We start from the raw sequence: 19,650 nt of genomic DNA on the forward strand, positions 1-19,650 counted from the left end.
ACAAACATTCCCCAACCCAGACCGGTTTCCGTGCCCGTTAGGATCACCGACAGACCCTCCTCCTGCTCTACAGTAAGTTCGCGAGCGAAACGCAAAGACAAGTTCGATGAGCTGTGTGATAAGAATTGCAGGCATATAGGTGTGGTACCCCCTGAAGAGAGGGAAGACAGCTTCCTTCCCCAAATCGTTCCCAAGACATCGTCCACGAATTCCAGAGGAAGTTCATCAGAAAGATCGAGCTCGTGTAAACTTCCTGAGATTTCCAATGTCAGCTCAGCATCACCGACTGAAGAAACAAATCATCGAGGAGATGATCTTGAGGAAGTCTTTAAACACAGACAAAAAACACGTCTTAATCTCAAACTCGAGCCTCTCCGAAAAAAGAATGACGTCAAGAAATCCCAGAGGCCTCAGTCGGAAAACCCCACAAAAGTGTCACGTGATTCAAATTCCCGCCGCCGATTGGCTAGCGTCCAAGACGACTATCGCAATCTGAAGGTTTCTGACAAAATGATGGAACGAATTATTGACATTTCACGTATTTACTCGTCTGATTGGATACAGAAAATGCGCGAACGCATGAGAGAGAGGACGAACACTCTCCCAGAAGTGTCCGAAAGAACCTCGTAATCCCATGCTTTACTCTTTCTACCCCACCTATGTTGACCAATTTTTTTTTTAGCCCAGACCAGCTGTGTTGCAGCAGGTCACTCAGAATTGTAGTAACTGTATAGTAACTGTGTATCAACACGCTGGAACGCAGGCGTTAGATGGACGTTACAGGAAGCGACTGAACGGCTAACAGTCTGAGCGGATATATTCGTACCTGGTCAGATAGAGCCAGATGAGTGGGTACGCCGCAGACCTGTTTACCCTTACGATTTTGGCGTAATTTATTACGATTTTCTGCAAAAAATACGCCATTCCGCTATCCGTGTCAAGACTACGATTTAAAAAAAATTTATTTTTTTATTTATTTTTTATTATTTTTTTTATCAATTCACATGTTTGGCATTGTTTTTTTCAATGGCAAAATGGGGTGAAAAAGCACAGGACTGACCAGAGATCATGTCTGTCTGATGAGACGCTGGAGAGCCTTATTCTAGTGGTGAAGTCTCGCCCTCACTCATTCGGCAAGCGCAAGTACAGTAGAGAAGCGCTTGACACACTGAAAAAGGCCTACTACGAGCAAAAGAAAAAGAATCAGTGATGCATGTGCTTTTGATGTGATCTTCTTTGAAATTATGATGACTACAAAAACTGACTGATGTGTTTTGTTTGTAAATGATGGATATATGTGCATGATTGCGTTTCGCAGACACAGTTGTCATGTGCCGCGGCGTTGTAATTGGCGACGAATGCTGGATGATTACTATTTTTGTGCCAGGATTACTATTTTTGGGGCTGAGCATTACTCCAAAACACTTATGGGGGTAAACAGGTCTGGTACGGATAGATCCGCACCTGGGAGACAATGAGTTAAGAAAGGGGACGCTATAAAATTGACACTGTACGCAGACGATGTCCGCTGATCTATAGCGAAGACTTATCATCATCGCCGTCACCATCATCAATTCCATCTTCCCCAAAATCGTCTGTGCCCGCCCTAAACCCCGCAGTGGGCCTATAAACTATAAACAAACAAAAAAGTGTTTGAATATGGGCCTAAACTATGAAAAAGTGTTTGAATATGGGCCTAAACTATGAAAAAGTGTTTGAATATGGGCCTAAACTATGAAAAAGTGTTTGAATATGGGCCTAAACTATGAAAAAGTGTTTGAATATGGGCCTAAACTATGTTTGAATATTACATGTTCAAGCAAAACTAAATTCAGGTCTGCCTTCTTTTCTTAGAGAGTCATCTCTGATTGGAACAGTTTTCCAGATTCAGTGTATGGTCCTGACTCAATCGCTGTTTTTACCCCGCCATTTAGGCAGCCATACGCCGCTTTCGGAGGAAGCATGCTGGGTATGTTCACGTTTCCATAGCCCACCGAGCTCTGACATGGATTACAGGAGATTTTTTCGTGCGCACTTGGTCTTGTGCTTGCGTGAACACACGAAGGGGGATAAGGCACTGGTAGGTCAGCACATAATTAAGTTGACATGGGAGATCAGAAAAATCTCCACCTTAACCCACCGGGATTCGAACCAACGACCTTCCGCTTTGGAGGCCAACGTCTTACCACCAAGCCATTGCGCCCGTCTTGCATGGGATAAGGCCGCCACCCCCCCCCCCCCCCCCCTCCGCTTGATCACATACGAGAAATGAACAAGCCTGTGTGCTCTCTGCATGTGCACAGTGGAACGTTTCTAAAGAATGAATCACACAATTCCAACACACCACAGCAAGCAGGCGGGCTGTAGCGTTGTGGTATGTGTCCAAGTGGAAACGTGCTCCTATCCCATTGACATCCTGCATGGACAGATCTGTGGAGATTCAGAGGCCACACACAAAATGATTGTTTCCGATCACAAGGCCCCAAAACTGAGGCTCGGCAACTTGTTTCTATTGCATCTTGTTAGGCTAAGTTCTATTTAATCAGAGTATGTTTGCGTGTGGTTATACCTAGTGGTATTGTAAAGCGCATAGTGCTTTTAGTTATGCGCTATAGAAATCTAAATAAATAAATAAATCTATTTATTTATGTATTGGTGTACTTTATTTTATTGAAGTTTGTTTTTATTTACGGGCGCAGGTGTCGTTTCATTGGCCGAAAATCGTGCGTATCCCGTCGATGTCAGAGAAGCGTCATTTTCCTCGTATAATCTGCAAAAGAGAGATTTTTAATTTTATTGAATTATGGGAAGGGTGTAAACAAGTTATGGGGGTCGGGAGGAAAACAAAGAATCGGTCGTGGAATCAGAAACATTGGTTTTTTTTTCTTATCCTAATGGATTTCACGGGAAAAGAAAATATCTTTAAAATGGACATTTGCTATTGAATTTTAATTGTTATAGTCAACGTCCTTCGACCTTTAGCAGTTTTCAGTATAGATGTTTCAGATTTGTTTGTCTGTTTGTGTGTTTGTAAATTTTTCTTACGTCATATGTTGTATACATATATTTGGTTGCACACAACTTTGCTGTGAAGTGTATTTGTGGCCTGAGGGGCGACGAACAGTCATGCTTGAAATGCTAATGTAATTATAAGAGATATTTATTATGCTTTATGGTTAACGGACAAGATTAGCATGCCTATCTCTGGTTCATATTATTGATTCTTATTATAGCCTTGTGCAATTGATGATAAGCTTCTCTGTGATACAGCATCTTATCTTTATACTTCTTTTCATAGTGATTTTATATGGTTACTGAAATTAAATGCCCGTGTGTGTGTGTATGTGTGTGTGTGTGTGTTTGTGTCGGTGTGTGTGTGTGTGTGTGTGTGTGTGTGTGTGTGTGTGTGTGTGTGTGTGTGTGTGTGTGTGTGTGTGACAAATACAGAGTGAGAGAAAGGGAGCTGAGATGTTTTGAACACTGAATCATCCGTGTAAATTCTAACAAAAAGATGTTACATGTATTCTAGTAGCTTCAACATTGCTTCCTTTTGATGTGCAAAAGTAATAAATAGTAATAGTTCAGAAACTCTACGTTTGACCTTTTCGATTCATGACCTTCTCTTTTTTGTTTGACACTTCAATAACCTGATCTTTGGAGTAAATGTTTGACCAAGCTTCTGTCGATGGTGTCTGCATTGTCTTAATCAATTATAAACAGCACATTCACTCACTTTTTTGAAGAAAAGTATACATCTGTCCTCGGTTTAATTGTTTCACGTACGCTCTCTCTCTCTCTCTCTCTCTCTCTCACACACACACACACACACACACTCACGCTCTCTCTCTCTCTCTCTCTCCACTCCAACACCCCACCCACCCCCTGCACCACATTCTCCAGTCATGCACATCTTTCACCATTCAGTTCTCTAAACAAAAGTTAGAACTTGACAAAAAAAAGGACAAAACCGCACACCTCACTTAACCTTTGAGCAAATTGCAGAACCCTTACGTCAAAGTTTTACCCTGTCTTTTTCACCGAACGAACCATGGACAACCCTCCGTGTTTTTATCTGAAGAGAGATCTTGAAATCATCAATTCCAGAGGGAGATCAGTGTTGTGGAGTGCCTTTGGTGTGTTTAGCGGTTGCCATCTCAGTCTAAGACAAATTTACATTTTATTCCAAAGAGGGTGGAACACCAGCGTGACACAAACTTGTGCGGTTATAAAGGGTTTCGCTTGTGTTTTTTTGGTTGCTGTGAATAATGGCGATAAATATGTACGTGTGGTTTTTTTTAGTGTGTCAGAATTTGATTGTGATTTCTACTGTGGGTATTATAGATTCCAGAGAGAGAGAGAGAGCCAGAGACAGACAGACATAGACTGAAAGACACAGACAGACAGGCAGAAGCAAAATCATTTGCAAGTTGTAATAATTTCCTCAATGACTCTTACTGATCTCTACGTTTGTTTGAACAGACGAATTACCATTTGTGCACCACAATACCTTACCACCAACAAAACTCCATACAGAACTAACAGTAGACGCCGAGTAACAGTTGAACAATCCCTAGAGTACTGGGAGCGTTTTCATAATTCATTTGACTTTGTTTTGACACTCACAGCTATGGTGATGGTCCCAGCACTTTTCTAATGATCGAGGTTTTCAACAATGATCTTGTTAACTTTTGTTTTCGTGTGAGAATGAGTACCTATGGTTTTTTGGACAAAAGATTTGGTCACTTGAAGCATTCATGCATGCATGCGCACTAGATACTCACCAGCACACGCACACGTATTCACACACTCTGGCATGAACGCACATCTGTGCTCAGCATGCAAACACACACACATGAATGCACACACACGCACACATTCACACACACACACACATGAATGCACACACACACACACATGAATGCACACACACACACACACACATGAATGCACACACACACGCACACACACACATGAATGCACACACACACACACACACACACACACACACACACATGAATGCACACACACACACATTCACACACACACACACACACACATACGCACACATGAATACACACGCACACACGCACACATGAATACACACACACACACACACACACACACACACACACACACACACACACACACACACACACATGAATGCATGTACAAGTACACACACCTTGAACGTCAGATAACTAGTTGGCATATCTTTAATAAATATCACACATGAAATTTGTGGAATCAATCCTTGTTGCTACAACTGAAGCACTTTAACAACTATATTAAGAACACTTTCAGCCTCAAAGAATGCGGGTGTTATTTTTCCGCTCTTGCTTACGAATGAGTACAGTCAGACGTCAATTGGTTTTATCCTAAAGCAGCAAGTACAGCAAACTGAGATTTGCTGTCATTGTCACTCGGATTACAGCTTCAAGTGTCAGGCATGAGACCATCTATACATATAAATAAAAGAGAGTGTCTGTCTGTCTGTGTGTGTGTGTGTGTGTGTGTGTGTGTGTGTGTGTGTGTGTGTGTGTGTGTGTGTGTGTGTGTCTGTCTGTCTGTGATCGCCAAAGCTCAGAGATGGCAAAAGATAAGCACAAGATATTTTGCATGCACACTGCCCTGGACCCACAAATGTGCACCTGGGTTTTAGTTTCTCCAGACATTGTTTGCTTCCTCGGATAATTACCCTCCCCATCTATCAATACAGTCTATATAGTGCAAGAAAGCATAAACTTGTCCCTACTCCCTGCTCCCTTACCTCCAACCTTTTTAAAAAGAAATGTTGTAAAATCTCAAATATAATCTCTGAAAATTTGAAAATTCTGAAATCTACCAATTGGTGGAAAAATGTTCTGCCTGAGTCTTCATAGATTGTTTGTTTTTATCACCACATTCAAATCAAAGAGCTAACAATTAAATCATATCTTCGCTGTTTTACTCTCATATTTATCTACACAAGACATGCAGGCAAGAGTGTTTTCTCTTGCAAAAGCTCGATGGTTCTTTCTTTCTTTATTTGGTGTTTAACGTTGTTTTCAACCACGAAGGTTATATCGCGACGGGGAAAGGGGGGAGATGGGATAGAGCCACTTGTCAATTGTTTCTTGTTCACAAAAGCACTAATCAAAAATTTGCTCCAGGGGCGCTCGATGGTTGTAAAACTGTGCATAGGAACAACATGTATAATGCGCTGTATGAGATTAGCAGGTAAATAGTATGATATAACAGTACTTTGCCCTTTTAACACTGGTATAACACTTAATTGCCAGCAAACTGACACACAACAGAAACCAAACAAGGCTGGAGCTAGTGTATGCGAGGGAGGGGCTTCCAAAATGAGGCATGGGAACATGGGCAGGGCAGGCCGGCCGGAGGAATGTTTAAAATTTAGCATTTGAAAGGGGTACTGTACTATGTTTAGTCGCTCCTTGAGATAAAAGGACCTATAATTCTCATGTAAAAAAAAAGGGGGGGGGGCCTTCCAGAACTTAGGAACCTACTTCTCCCCCCCTCCCTCCCTCTGGGTACTGTATGTTTAGTCTCTCCTTGAGTTAAAGGTACAATTCTTGTGTAAAAAAAAAAGGGGGGGGGGGGGCCTTCCAGAACTCAGGAACCCACTAACCCCCCACCCCCCTCATCCCCTCCCCCTGGGTACTGTATTTTTAGTCTCTCCTCGAGTTAAAGGTACAATTCTCCTGTAAACAGGGTGGGGGAGAAAACCTCCCTCAGATCCTGCCCTACAAAAAGCCCTGCCAAGATGACTACTCTTTGAACATTTATATCTGTAAACAGCGCTCTGCCTCATTCCGTTAAAGATACTCTTTGAACATTTATATCTGTAAACAGCGCTCTGCCTCATTCCGTTAAAGATACTCTTTGAACAGCCAGCTGAATCACTGTAAATGCTGTGAATTTAAAGCGGCTAATTCTGCCTTTGTCACACTGGAAGAAAATATCTTGAAAATTAACAATTTACGCTCACAACATTAATTCCCTGGGGGGGGGGGGGGGGGGGGGGGAACAGAAAAAAACACACAATGCTATTTCAATATCAGTCAGTTGAGCGAACACAAATATCATCTTCAAATGTGAGTAAATGATGAAGAGCTTCCTGTTCCTCACATGTACCGTACTCACACAGCCACACCCCAAGTAACTGGGAAAAGAGACACAGTGGTACACTCGAACCTGTCTTTTACGACCACCAAAGGGAACAACCAAAATTTAGTCATAAAAGACAGGTAGCCGCTTTGAAAAGGTCAATTAAATAGGGGGGAAAAATCATTGGGGATCCTTTTGGGTGGATGCTGGGGGCATGCAGGTGGTCGTTATCAAGAGATTCATGGTCACCTTGGGAAGGTCTCGGCTGTACATGCCATAACAGCCCAGGACACTCTTAGAACCAGCTAGCCCAAAGCACCCCTTCATTGCAGGTGTCCTTTCATGACAGGTGTAGTATGGACAAGTTAAAAGTCAAAAGGACAACAGAAGGTGTCCTCTCATCAGAGGGCCCTCATATTGTCACATGTACCACTGTAACTCACTCTCTGGGAATTGTTTCATTTTTTGTTGGCCTTTTGAGATTCATAATGCAAAGATTTGTTTGTTTGTTTGCTTAACGCCCAGCCGACCACGAAGGGCCATATCAGGACGGTGCTGCTTTGACATATATATAACGTGCGCAACACACAAGACAGAAGTCGCAGCACAGGCTTCATGTCTCACCCAGTCACATTATTCTGACACCGGACCAACCAGTCCTAGCACTAACCCCATTATGCCAGACGCCAGGCGGAGCAGCCACTAAATTGCCAATTTTAAAGTCTTAGGTATGACCCGGCCGGGGTTCGAACCCACGACCTCCCGATCACGGGGCGGACGCCTTACCACTAGGCCAACCGTGCCGGTATATAATGCAAAGCCAGAAATTTGCAATATTGTGTATGTACTTAATTAGGGTAAGGCAGAAGTCAGAACGCGGAGTTTTTCAACGCTCATTTTAAGAGAAATTAGATAGCTAATGACAAATTACAAAGCCTCTGTGAAAGCCTCAGTTTCAACAAGAAACATTCCTGACGTACGTTGTTCCGAACCCTGATTTAATTTGACAACTTCAGACATATCAGTATTTAAAATTCCATATCACAGATCTGTATATAAATCTTCTTATGAGATTCACAATTCCAGACCAAAATAAGAGATTCTATGTTTATTCTGCTCTTTTAGAAAGAAAAAAACATTCTGTGGTATTCTTTTCTTATAACTTTTTTTTGTTTAAGTTCTTTCTTTTTTTCTGGTTATTTGAAACCATATCATTCTTTCTTAATCAGTTAATGTTTCTCTCTTTGAACATGTAAATTAAAGTACATTAGATCTATCAAAAGTCTAAATTTGCCTTCTTTTGGTCTACTGACATGTTTTAAAGACTATTACATGTAATACATTTTACTGAGAAAGCAAAGACCTGAAAGAAACTCATAATATATCTACAGGTTTTAATTCATAGACGTAAAGGAGTTGTTCTCCCCTCTTGGTTACCAAAACCAGGAAAGTGGAACCAATGTTCAATTGTCTGGAGTTGTCTGTTTTTAGTTATTTTTCAAGAGCCCCGATGTTGCAGATTATGGAAAGCTTTTCAAAATAGCAGTACCTGGCATGGATCTTCACAAATGTGGGATTAAAGTGCACTACTCGCCCACCGATGACAGCGTTACACTGTGACACCTTTCTGTTATTATGGTTAAAATGCCTTTTGTTCTTGAAACAAACTATACCTGTTGTTGAAGTCCTTGATAAACAATGTTCATCAGACATATAGGAAATAAAAAAGCGATTAAGGTTTTGGGTGTGGGGCGAGGCGTTTACTGTGACACCGTAACGCTGTTAAAGAGAGGTGCTGACAATACCATAGACACAGTTAAGACAAGGACCAGCATTCCCTTAACACCACAGCATGTTTGCTAATGACCCTTGCACTATAGCACAGCATGTAGAACATTATTTTGCTGCTTGGGTTTTGACTACAGTGAATTGTAGATAATTAACAACAGTTTTGGCGTCACACTGAGATTAATGGTACGTTAGCAACTAATCATCAATCTAACTTTCTTTCATTTAGTTTCACAACAGGCAACATAATTATTCTCAGAATGTAAGTTCTTTATTATATTTACTAATTTAGTGACAATGAGTTCGATTGGAAGCGTGTTAATCGCTTTTCTCAGTGTACGAAGACATTGCGTTTCATGTAACACCACAGGCTCTTTGACTCGATGTCATGTATTCTTAAATCTTCATAGATATTCTACATGCCAAATGTGTGAAACTAAGTCGAACAAACGCTGAGCAATGGGACTGGAACATGTACTAATATAAAGTAGAAATAAAGTACATTTACTGACCAAACTTTGAAAGTTGTGCGAACCTCGCGAACCTCCTTGAAAATTATACACGTGCGTTTCCGGTAAAAAAAACCATCCCATAATATTGTGACACCACGCGTTGTTTCTTCTTCACGTGACTAGTTTCGATTTGAATTTGCTCAAAACGTCACAGAAATGTGTGTTCTTCACGAGTCAGTTCCGGTGTTGATAAAATGTTGACCTAGATTTTTGTCCAAGTTTGTGTAAATCGCATTTGAAAATTGCTAACACGTTGCGTTTCATATGCAACGCTGAAATGAAATAGCCGTACAGGATATTTATTACACGCTTGAGCATTCCATTTACAAATTGATACTGATATCCAAAGCATGGCAAGTTCATTTGCATGTCTGCTGACAACATTTGTCGTCTGCTAAACCAAACAAAATGCGTCCGTGTTCGAGAGGTTGGCTGTGACACCACGGGCAACGCACGTTAGCAAAAGTTTGTGGTCGCCGTTTATCGATTACACAAAGCAAAATCACTTAATTTGAGTTTGAATCTTTCTATGAAGCTATTATCTGTGGCTGAATGTTATAATCGTTCAACGGGCACCATTCAATTTTCAACAAGCAAGCTTGGAAAGTGAGTGGGGTCGGCATTCCCATTTTCGGACGCCATTTTGAGGGGTTTTTCGTTAGAATTTTTTAATTTGCTAATATAATTTTCCAATTTGGGGCAGTACAGTGGGTTGCTCATGGTGGTTCTTTCACAATCGACAAACACAACACATAGTTAAAACTTGTCAAAACATATGCTTCTGCAGAGTTATTGCTGTTTTTACATACCACACCTCACAGTCACCAACTAGGGAGAACAACTCAAATGCATTCCACACAATGAAAAAGCTTGCACTTACAAGAACAGAGAGTATAAAAGCATCCGATCCTGGTTCAAAGATGGAAAACTAGAAATATGTATAACCATAACTAATAAATAACTTACATACAAAAGTATATACATGTATGTACTATACAAAAAAAATCAGAACACTTTAATTGATAATTGTAAAGATCTCAAACAAATGTATGCTCATAGTTGGTGTATCAAATAAAGCAGACACAACCATAAAAACTTAAATAGTTATATACATAACACAATCATTCAAAATGGATCACATCTCAAAATAACAGTGCAGAATATAATATCACAGCTGTAGCATTTTTAGAAAACAACAACAATTCTGCTTGCTATCTTTGCAGAGATAAAAATATCATGAACACATGTATGTTTGTCAAGCCTCCGGATACATTCTCTGAGACTTACAAGTTTCAGCCATTTTTGAATCTTAATAAATTTGAACAAAACTCAAAAACCCTAACAGTCCAGCAAATGAAAAAATATACCTTTTGGGGGGTTATCATTTTCCTATCTCAGTCATAGATGTCAAAACTGGAGGATTACGACAATAATTTAAATACGAATGACAACTGACTTAACTTTGTAACTTTTTCTAAATGTTTCATAAGGTTCCGTTCCTTCAGGCATTCTTTTTCAGCACTGATTCCAATCATTGTATATACAGGAAAATAACAGTCTTTAGTTTGATGAAGATAACCATTACATTACATTAAAAATAATATCGCGTTGGGTTGTCGCAGCAAAAGGAATATCATGTTTTCGTAACTATCACATTAAAGTCATTCAGCTGCACTTTCAAACTTGAAAGTGAATAACTCAGCTAGTGAGTCATAAAGAGTGTTGATGTGCAAAAGTGCACACAATTTAACGTGCACCTAATACCAACAAGCGTCCCTAACTGGCTAGTACTTTCTTTCTTTATTTGGTGTTTAACGTCGTTTTCAACCACGAAGGTTATATCGCGACGGGGAAAGGGGGGGAGATGAGATAGAGCCACTTGTTAATTGTTTCTTGTTCACAAAAGCACTAATCAAAAAATTGCTCCAGGGGCTTGCAACGTAGTACAATATATGACCTTACTGGGAGAATGCAAGTTTCCAGTACAAAGGACTGAACATTTCTTACATACTGCTTGACTAAAATCTGTACAAACATTGACTATATTCTATACAAGAAACACTTAACAAGGGTAAAAGGAGAAACAGAATCCGTTAGTCGCCTCTTACGACATGCTGGGGAGCATCAGGTAAATTCTTCCCCCTAACCCGCGGGGGGTAGTCCAAGGATGTCATCAAATCAATTACATCAGGTGCACACACTGTAGGCATAAAACCCTGGATGGATCTGTGACGCGTCATAATAAATGTCAGTATACAACTCTCCTGTGTTCACTTTCAAGTGAATAACTATCGTTCTGATATCATTTTAAAGTGAAGCTAAAGAAACCTGGTATCGGCACTGCTGTGCATCTCCTATGATCTCAATGGTATCAAGGCACGGGTCATAGCCCTTTGCCGCGACAAGGTTTGCCGATACCGGCACTTGTCTTGTCTAGACAGTGACGTCATTCATAGATGACGCCAATCATAAATGACGTTTGTCAAGGGAACTTATGCTTTCAAGTGTTGCTGCTTCCAGTGACAGGAAGGTATAGAGATTGATCATTGTATACAATCAATTTATCATTGTATACACAAATTACACAAACGTCATCTTGTGAGGGACCAAAAAATATTGAAACTCTCGGATGATTTTTTTGTGTGGTATCAACCTCGACCTACGGTCTCGGTTGATACCACAAAAAAATCATCCTCGAGTTTCAATATTTTTCGGTCCCTCACTCGATGACGTTGTGTAATCTCTATATATTTCAGCTCAACAGGTGGCCATAAGCAGTATCTAGTAAAACTCACACCAAACATCTAGCAACAGCCAGAAAATTAGTCACAGACATAATTATGGTCTCAAACAATAGGTGATCGTTAAGTTGCATGTTTACCATGAAAGACATTTTAAGATGTCACATAATTCTTGTAGCCATGCATCTCAAAAAAGGGGTACAACACATCTCTGTCTCTCCAACTCTAACACACTGCTATTTCATCACTCAGCTGATAGTGAATACAGTAATCCATTTTAAATACACAAATTCATTTATATACAAAACTGACAATTTCCTAGGAATAACTTTTGTTCAGATCAGCTTAATAGGCCTGTACATTTTCAGAAACAGGATGGGGGACTCAAATGTATAAAAAAAACAAGTCGCGTAAGGCGAAATTACAACATTTAGTCAAGCTGTCGAACTCACAGAATGAAACTGAACGCACTGCATTTTTTCAGCAAGACCGTATACTCGTAGCATCGTCAGTCCACCGCTCGTGGCAAAGGCAGTGAAACGCTCGTGGCAAAGGTAGTAAAATTAAAATTAACAAGAAGAGCGGGGTAGTAGTTGCGCTGTGCATGCTGCATAGCACGCTTTTCTGTACCTCTCTTCGTTTGAACTTTCTGAGCGTGTTTTTAATCCAAACATATCATATCTATATGTTTTTGGAATCAGGAACCGACAAGCAACAAGATGAAATTATTTTTAAATCGATTTCGGAAATTTTATTTTAATCATAATTTTTATATTTTTAATTTTCAGAGCTTGTTTTTAATCCGAATATAACATATTTATATGTTTTTGGAATCAGAAAATGATGAAGAATAAGATGAACGTAATTTTGGATCGTTTTATAAAAAAATAATTTTAATTACAATTTTCAGATTTTTGATGACCAAGGTCATTAATTAATTTTTCAGCTTTCAAGCTGAAATGCAATACCAAAGTCCGGCCTTTGTCTAAGATTGCTTGGCCAAAATTTCAATAAATTTTATTGAAAAATGAGTGTGTGACAGTGCCGCCTCAACTTTTACAAAAAGCCGGATATGACGTCATCCAAGACATTTATCAAAAAAAGAAAAAAAACGTCTGGGGATATCATACCCAGAAACTCTCATGTACATTTTTTAAAGATCGGTCCAGTAGTTTACTCTGAATCGCTCTACACACACACACACGCACACGCACAGACACACATACACCACAACCCTCGTCTCGATTCCCCCTCTATGTTAAAACATTTAGTCAAAACTTGACTAAATGTAAAAAGTCAGGATTTGTTTTTGAGACTCGATCAGTCTAGGTAAAGGCAGTGAGCGTACATGTACACTCAGAAGAATAGTCACTGCCCTCTGTGTATTTTTGTTGTAACAATATATGCCATTGTTTAAATCAGGCATACCGTATCAATAAGCCGAAAACAAAAACAACATTCTGCACAACTCTTTAACCAGACTTTCAAGGTGATGAACCCTTCTTTCAGTATATCAACAGTATTTTCGCTTACTCTACCGCTTTACCAATTCATCTACTTAGTTACCACAAGCAATGTATCTACCCTCGAGGATTAATATCTAGATCCCCATTGCTAGCATGGATGCGAAGTAGATCGTCTGTGGATCCTTGCTGTATGAGTGGCTCCCGCTCTTCACTGATGCGAGGGTAGACCAGGTTGCGGTGGCGCTCAATCTCTTCTGTTACAACTGCGGCGTTGCAACCACACTTTGCCTTCACCCAGCGCTGTGAACACAGATACAGGGTCATTAACATTTTGGTTTGGCTATGAACGTTGAGCTGTTTGTGTACAATATTTTTCTCTGAACAAATTTAGACAATTTATATGGACATTTTCCAAAACGTTGATTTAAAATTAAACAAAATGTATCAAATACAGTCGAACCTTCCCTGGCAAACAACACTACATAATGACCATGCACCTGCCCATTACGACCTCCCTGAGAGAAACACTGACAAAATTCTTTTTTTTATTTAATTCACCTTTTCATAACGACCACCGGTCTATTTAGACCACTTGAGGGCGGGGATGTAGCTCAGTCGGTAGCGCGCTAGATTTGTATCCAGTTGGCCGCTGTCAGCGTGAGTTCGTCCCCACGTTCGGCGAGAGATTTATTTCTCAGAGTCAACTTTGTGTGCAGACTCTCCTCGGTGTCCGAACACCCCCGTGTGTACACGCAAGCACAAGACCAAATGCGCACGAAAAAGATCCTGTAATCCATGTCAGAGTTCGGTGGGTTATAGAAACACGAAAATACCCAGCATGCTTCCTCCGAAAGCGGCGTATGGCTGCCTAAATGGCGGGGTAAAAACGGTCATACACGTAAAAGCCGTGGGAGTTTCAGCCCATGAACGAACAAACAAACAAACAAACATTTAGACGACTTTTGGTCGGTCCCTTGGCTGGTCATTGTAGACAGGATCCACTGCATGAGAGACTGAGTTCTTTGCATGTGGGACATTTTTTTACCCGATCTGTCATATCACATCTTCCATGTTTAAAAGTGAACGTGACTAAAATATACAGCCTTACAGGTGTGTCACCTGCACTGAAACGACTCCTTTGGAAAAATTGTTCAAAGCACACATTTATTGTCCTGGCAGACACCGTTGTTTGTTTGGTTTGTTTGTTTGCTTAACGCCCAGCCGACCACGAAGGGCCATATCAGGGCGGTGCTGCTTTGACATATAACGTGCGCCACACACAAGACAGAAGTCGCAGCACAGGCTTCATGTCTCACCCAGTCACATTATTCTGACACCGGACCAACCAGTCCTAGCACTAACCCCATAATGCCAGACGCCAGGCGGAGCAGCCACTAGATTGCCAATTTTAAAGTCTTAGGTATGACCCGGCCGGTGTTCGAACCCACGACCTCCCGATCACGGGGCGGACGCCTTACCACTAGGCCAACCGAGACACCGTTGTTACAGTCTGTAAGTGATGACAAATTATCAACATAACAGCTTGGTAGCCTTTCAACAAAACAATACCTAATTCAGACCACTGCTGCCAATTTCATTCATATAACAGCTATGGCTGCAAATATTTTGAAAACCAACAACAAAACCCGGCCATGCACACAGATTCACTTACCTTCAACTTGAGATAATTATTGATGCCCATGATCTGCAAAGATAATCAAAATGCAAAGTAGTAAGTAAAATAATATACAGCAGTCCCTCTCATGAATGGACACCCTTGGACCATAGCAAACCTGTCCGTACATTGCAGGTGGCCGGTCACAGGAGGGGTAACACCCCCCCCCCCCCCCCCGATACACTCACACAAAGATGCACAAACAAACTGATTGAGTCTATGCTAGCTACTACTTGTGGCTACTAAACAATAACATCAAACTCCTAAAATTGTGAAGTGCAAAAACAGGAAAATTACATTATGTGTTTCAATACTAAATTAACAAGAGGCGAAGCCTTCAAGGCTCACGTAAGAAATCGACAAACAGTAACACAAACTCAATCACTCCGTCACACATACACACACAACACACACACAGTAAGCATTGGTGACACTGTGCAAGAAAGCGAGACACTAGATCTAGATCTGTCTGTGTGCATGTAGCCTACTTACAGGGACACGACTGCCAACTAGTCTCGGCCCGCTCAAAATAACAATGACCGAGACTTTCAGTAATTCCTTCGCGTGACGTCTAACCCTCTTACATCATAATGTGACGTCTTCAAATGACGAAATGTTAAAGTTTCTACCACAGACATACACACGCACACACGCACACACACACACACACACAGACAGACAAAGTTACGATCGCATAGGCTACACTTACGTGAGCCAAAAATGAAAAAGACGTTTACTGAAAGAGAAATTTGTTGTTTGGTGCAACTTACGGAGCATTCATTAATTACGGGAATTACTTTTCTCTTTGTGAGTTTTTTTAAATAAATATTGACTTGACTTGACTTGATACTTGCTGAAGGTACACTCCTGCCACTGAAGAACATTTACTACATCACGATAGATCTATGCAAGGTTTCACATGGAACAACTTGAGCATCGACTTCCACATATAACACACACACACACACACACACACACACACACACACACAAAACATGGTCTGAACTAATCTTCTGGCCCCTGCGATAATAAAAACTATTACAATGAACTTTCGTTCTCTAATCTTGATTAATAACAAGTCATATCATATTAAGTGCAAAAAAATTTAAGTGCATGCAAACTAGTCCCTTTTCAACATAATCAATCGATGCTCATGTAGGCAGTAGACGTACATGTGCACTACACTTTAAATAAAACTTTAAAAGACCAGAAAACAGATGTCCAGAACAAACAACAAGTCGCGTAAGGCAAAATTACTACATTTAGTCAAGCTGTGGAACTCACAGAATGAAACTGAACGCACTGCATTTTTTCACAATGACCGTAGTCCGCCGCTTGTGCAAAACGGAGTGAAACTGACGAGCCTGTTTAGCGCGGTAGTGGTTTCGCTGTGCTGCATAGCACGCTTTTCTGTGCCTCTCTTCGTTTTAACTTTCTGAGCGTGTTTTTAATCCAAACATATCATATCTATATGTTTTTGGAATCAGGAACCGACAAGGAATAAGATGAAATTGTTTTTAAATCGATTTCTGAAATTTTATTTTGATCATAATTTTTATATTTTTAATTTTCAGAGATTGTTTTTAATCCGAATATAACATATTTATATGTTTTTGGAATCAGGAAATGATGTAGAATAAGATAAACGTAAATTTGGATCGTTTTATATAAAAAAAAAATATTACAATTTTCAGATTTTTAATGACCAAAGTCATTAATTACAAGCTGAAATGCAATACCGAAGTCTGGCCTTCGTCGAAGATTGCTTTACAAAATGTTCAATCAATTTGATTGAAAAATGAGGGTGTGACAGTGCCGCCTCAACTTTTACAAAAGACCGGATATGACGTCATCAAAGACATTAATTTATCGAAAAAATGAAAAAAACGTCTGGGGATACCATACCCAGGAACTCTCATGTAAACTTTCATAAAGATCGGTCCAGTAGTTTACTCTGAATCGCTCTACACACACACACACAGACACACACACAGACAGACAGACACACATACACCACGACCCTCGTCTCGATTCCCCCTCTATGTTAAAACATTTAGTCAAAACTTGACTAAATGTAAAAACGGCCAGACAAACAAAATGAAATAAAAACACATTTATAATGAACAAGGTAGGAACAAGAAAATTTAATATCAATGACAAAAAAACCAAGGTACATCATAACAAGTGAAGTAACAAAATGGACACTTCAAGGTACTGGTTCAAGAACACATTTACCAGCTACGAGCATGTTCTTTTCTTTACTCTTGATCGTGAGTTCAGGCCAAACTCAAGCAGACTAAACACCACACCCTACACTTTGTGCGCAATGTCTTTGTACTGAAACGAGAGTCAAGCCCCAAAACAATGTTACTCTCCAACAAGAAATTCCTTCGAGATAGGAAAAACACCCCCGTTGATCAAAGGGAAATAACCTTCTCAGTTGGTGGCAGTGAGAATGGGTGCAGTGAGAATGGTTATTTCCCTTTGAGCAACGAGGATGTTTCTCTCTAAGTCCTTGTAGAATCTTAATCCACCAATAACTCCCTAACCGTGTGTTTGACTGGTCCCAATTTTTGTAAGGACCGTCTCAGGAATGTATAGAACCTGTTCACCAAGTTTGGTGACGATCGGTCCGTTCATTCTTGAGATCTATGTGCGAACACAAACACACAAACACATCGAGCGAAACCTATAAACACCCCTGTAAAAAAGACCAAACAGACACAGAAGCAGAAAAACTTTGGTGAGACACGCTAACATTATAACGTATTCTTGAGAAGAAAAAAAGGATTAAAATGGTAAAAATCCCTGAATTTATACCAATTTTTTGTCTTCCCCAAAACTAATTATTAGGGGCTCCAAAGCAGATTTTTAGATGGTCCGAAAACCAAGACTTTTGACATTTCTGTGAGACCTTACCAAAAGTGTTATTTGTCATATTGGTTAGATATATATTATTCGGTAAATTTGTGTTAGAACAGATTGGGCAGAAAATGTTCTCGTCGTTGAAGTCAAGCCAAGTGTACATTCTTGTCCATTCTGTATGGAAGATAGCAGACGATTACAACGGTTCGCATAATTAAACAAATTTACCGACTCCCGTGACCAGCTCTTTTCAAGTTTAGTGCGTCATGGGACCCCCTTCACGAATTTCAAGTACCTTTTTTCGGCTTCTAGTGCATACAGGACACAGAGACGCACAGTTTGGGAAGCCCTGACCCCAGAGAAACCACAGGAGAACCATTCAGCATGATTTTACTGAATTAGTCACGTGGACACGGCTGTTCCCATGGCTTCATTTCTGCCTCTTTAGCGGCAGGCAGGCTGAGCTATATTTAGCCCACAGCCTTCCCCCACAGCAGAGATAACACAGCAGCTGTAGGCTCGCTCGGTGCCAGCCACTGATAAGTCCAATCTCCCGGTATAGTTCGGAAGCATTTGGGTATAACAAGCAAGCTAGCTAAACAGCGTGCTGGCTGTAGCTGTTGCTATATTTAGCCCCCATCCTCCCACCACAGCAGAGATAACACAGCAGCTGCAGGCTCGCTCGGTGCCAGCCACTAATAAGTCCCATCTCCTGGTATAGCTTGGAAGCATTTGGGTATAACAAGCAAGCGAGCTTAACAGTGTGCTGGCTGTAGCTGTTGGTGGCCAAATGATTCCCTCTAGCTGCCCTGGCTATTTTTCACTGGCCCCTTCCTAAACTAAAATGCAAGCAAGGAACATATGTGGGGAGACACTCACCAGATACAGTAGGAAGAGACCATACAGAGCCAGCCCCTCTCCAAGCAGCAAGTACCAATACCACTCCAGGTTGGGCTCCTGTAACGTCAGGTAAATCAATTGTTATAATTTCAAACACACATCATCGATCTAAAAAAAAAAAAATCTTCATTAAACTTTCTTGGCTCAGGCAAAACCAAGAATTATATATGTAGACAAGAAAAGAAAGGTAACGTCTAATTTGTGTTTGCGCGCAAATGAACACACACACACACACACCCTCCACTTATTCTCTTTGTTTCCATAAGTATGCACATTCTACGCAATTCAATTTCCACAACAAAAAGTAAAAGTACAAGCCTAATTATTGTTTTTTAAATCCCACTGCTCAATTACTCTTTGATCATAAAATCGTTTAATTAACGTCGCTCTGTAAAATCCTTGCTGATATGTGTCTGACAATCGATCACTCACCACATAAAGCGTAACTAGATACAGGTTGACGCCCATGGTCAAGACCACGATCACTCCCACAGTAAATCTCATACACCTGTTGACAAAATCAAACAGAGAAAAAGGGTGTCATACCAAGTGCACACAGCATAGCATACACATCAGAGTTAGTTTCTTGTAGC

At 40.5% G+C, this 19,650-nt stretch overlaps 1 protein-coding gene across 2 annotated transcripts in view; it reads right to left on the reverse strand.

Annotated features, from left to right (window-relative positions):
- Positions 1–5,197: 5,197 nt before the first annotated feature.
- LOC138947755 (metal transporter nramp1 homolog) overlaps positions 5,198–19,650 on the reverse strand; it is a 40,554-nt gene continuing 26,101 nt past the window's right edge. The window contains exons 14-18 of one of the 2 annotated variants that reach the window (XR_011449783.1): positions 19,490–19,565; positions 19,037–19,114; positions 17,528–17,629; positions 15,290–15,322; positions 13,881–13,917 (exon numbers count right to left, since the gene is read on the reverse strand). Coding sequence is in view for 1 of the 2 variants with exons in the window: in XM_070319310.1 (XP_070175411.1) it covers positions 13,732–13,917; positions 15,290–15,322; positions 19,037–19,114; positions 19,490–19,565 (373 nt within the window). In the remaining variant the exon portion in view is untranslated. Of the gene's footprint in view, positions 13,918–15,289; positions 15,323–17,527; positions 17,630–19,036; positions 19,115–19,489; positions 19,566–19,650 lie in introns of both variants that reach the window. The other variant, XM_070319310.1, reaches the window with a different exon arrangement.

The sequence above is a fragment of the Littorina saxatilis genome, linkage group LG14, assembly GCF_037325665.1.
Source record: "Littorina saxatilis isolate snail1 linkage group LG14, US_GU_Lsax_2.0, whole genome shotgun sequence".
Taxonomy (NCBI): Eukaryota; Metazoa; Mollusca; class Gastropoda; order Littorinimorpha; family Littorinidae; genus Littorina; species Littorina saxatilis.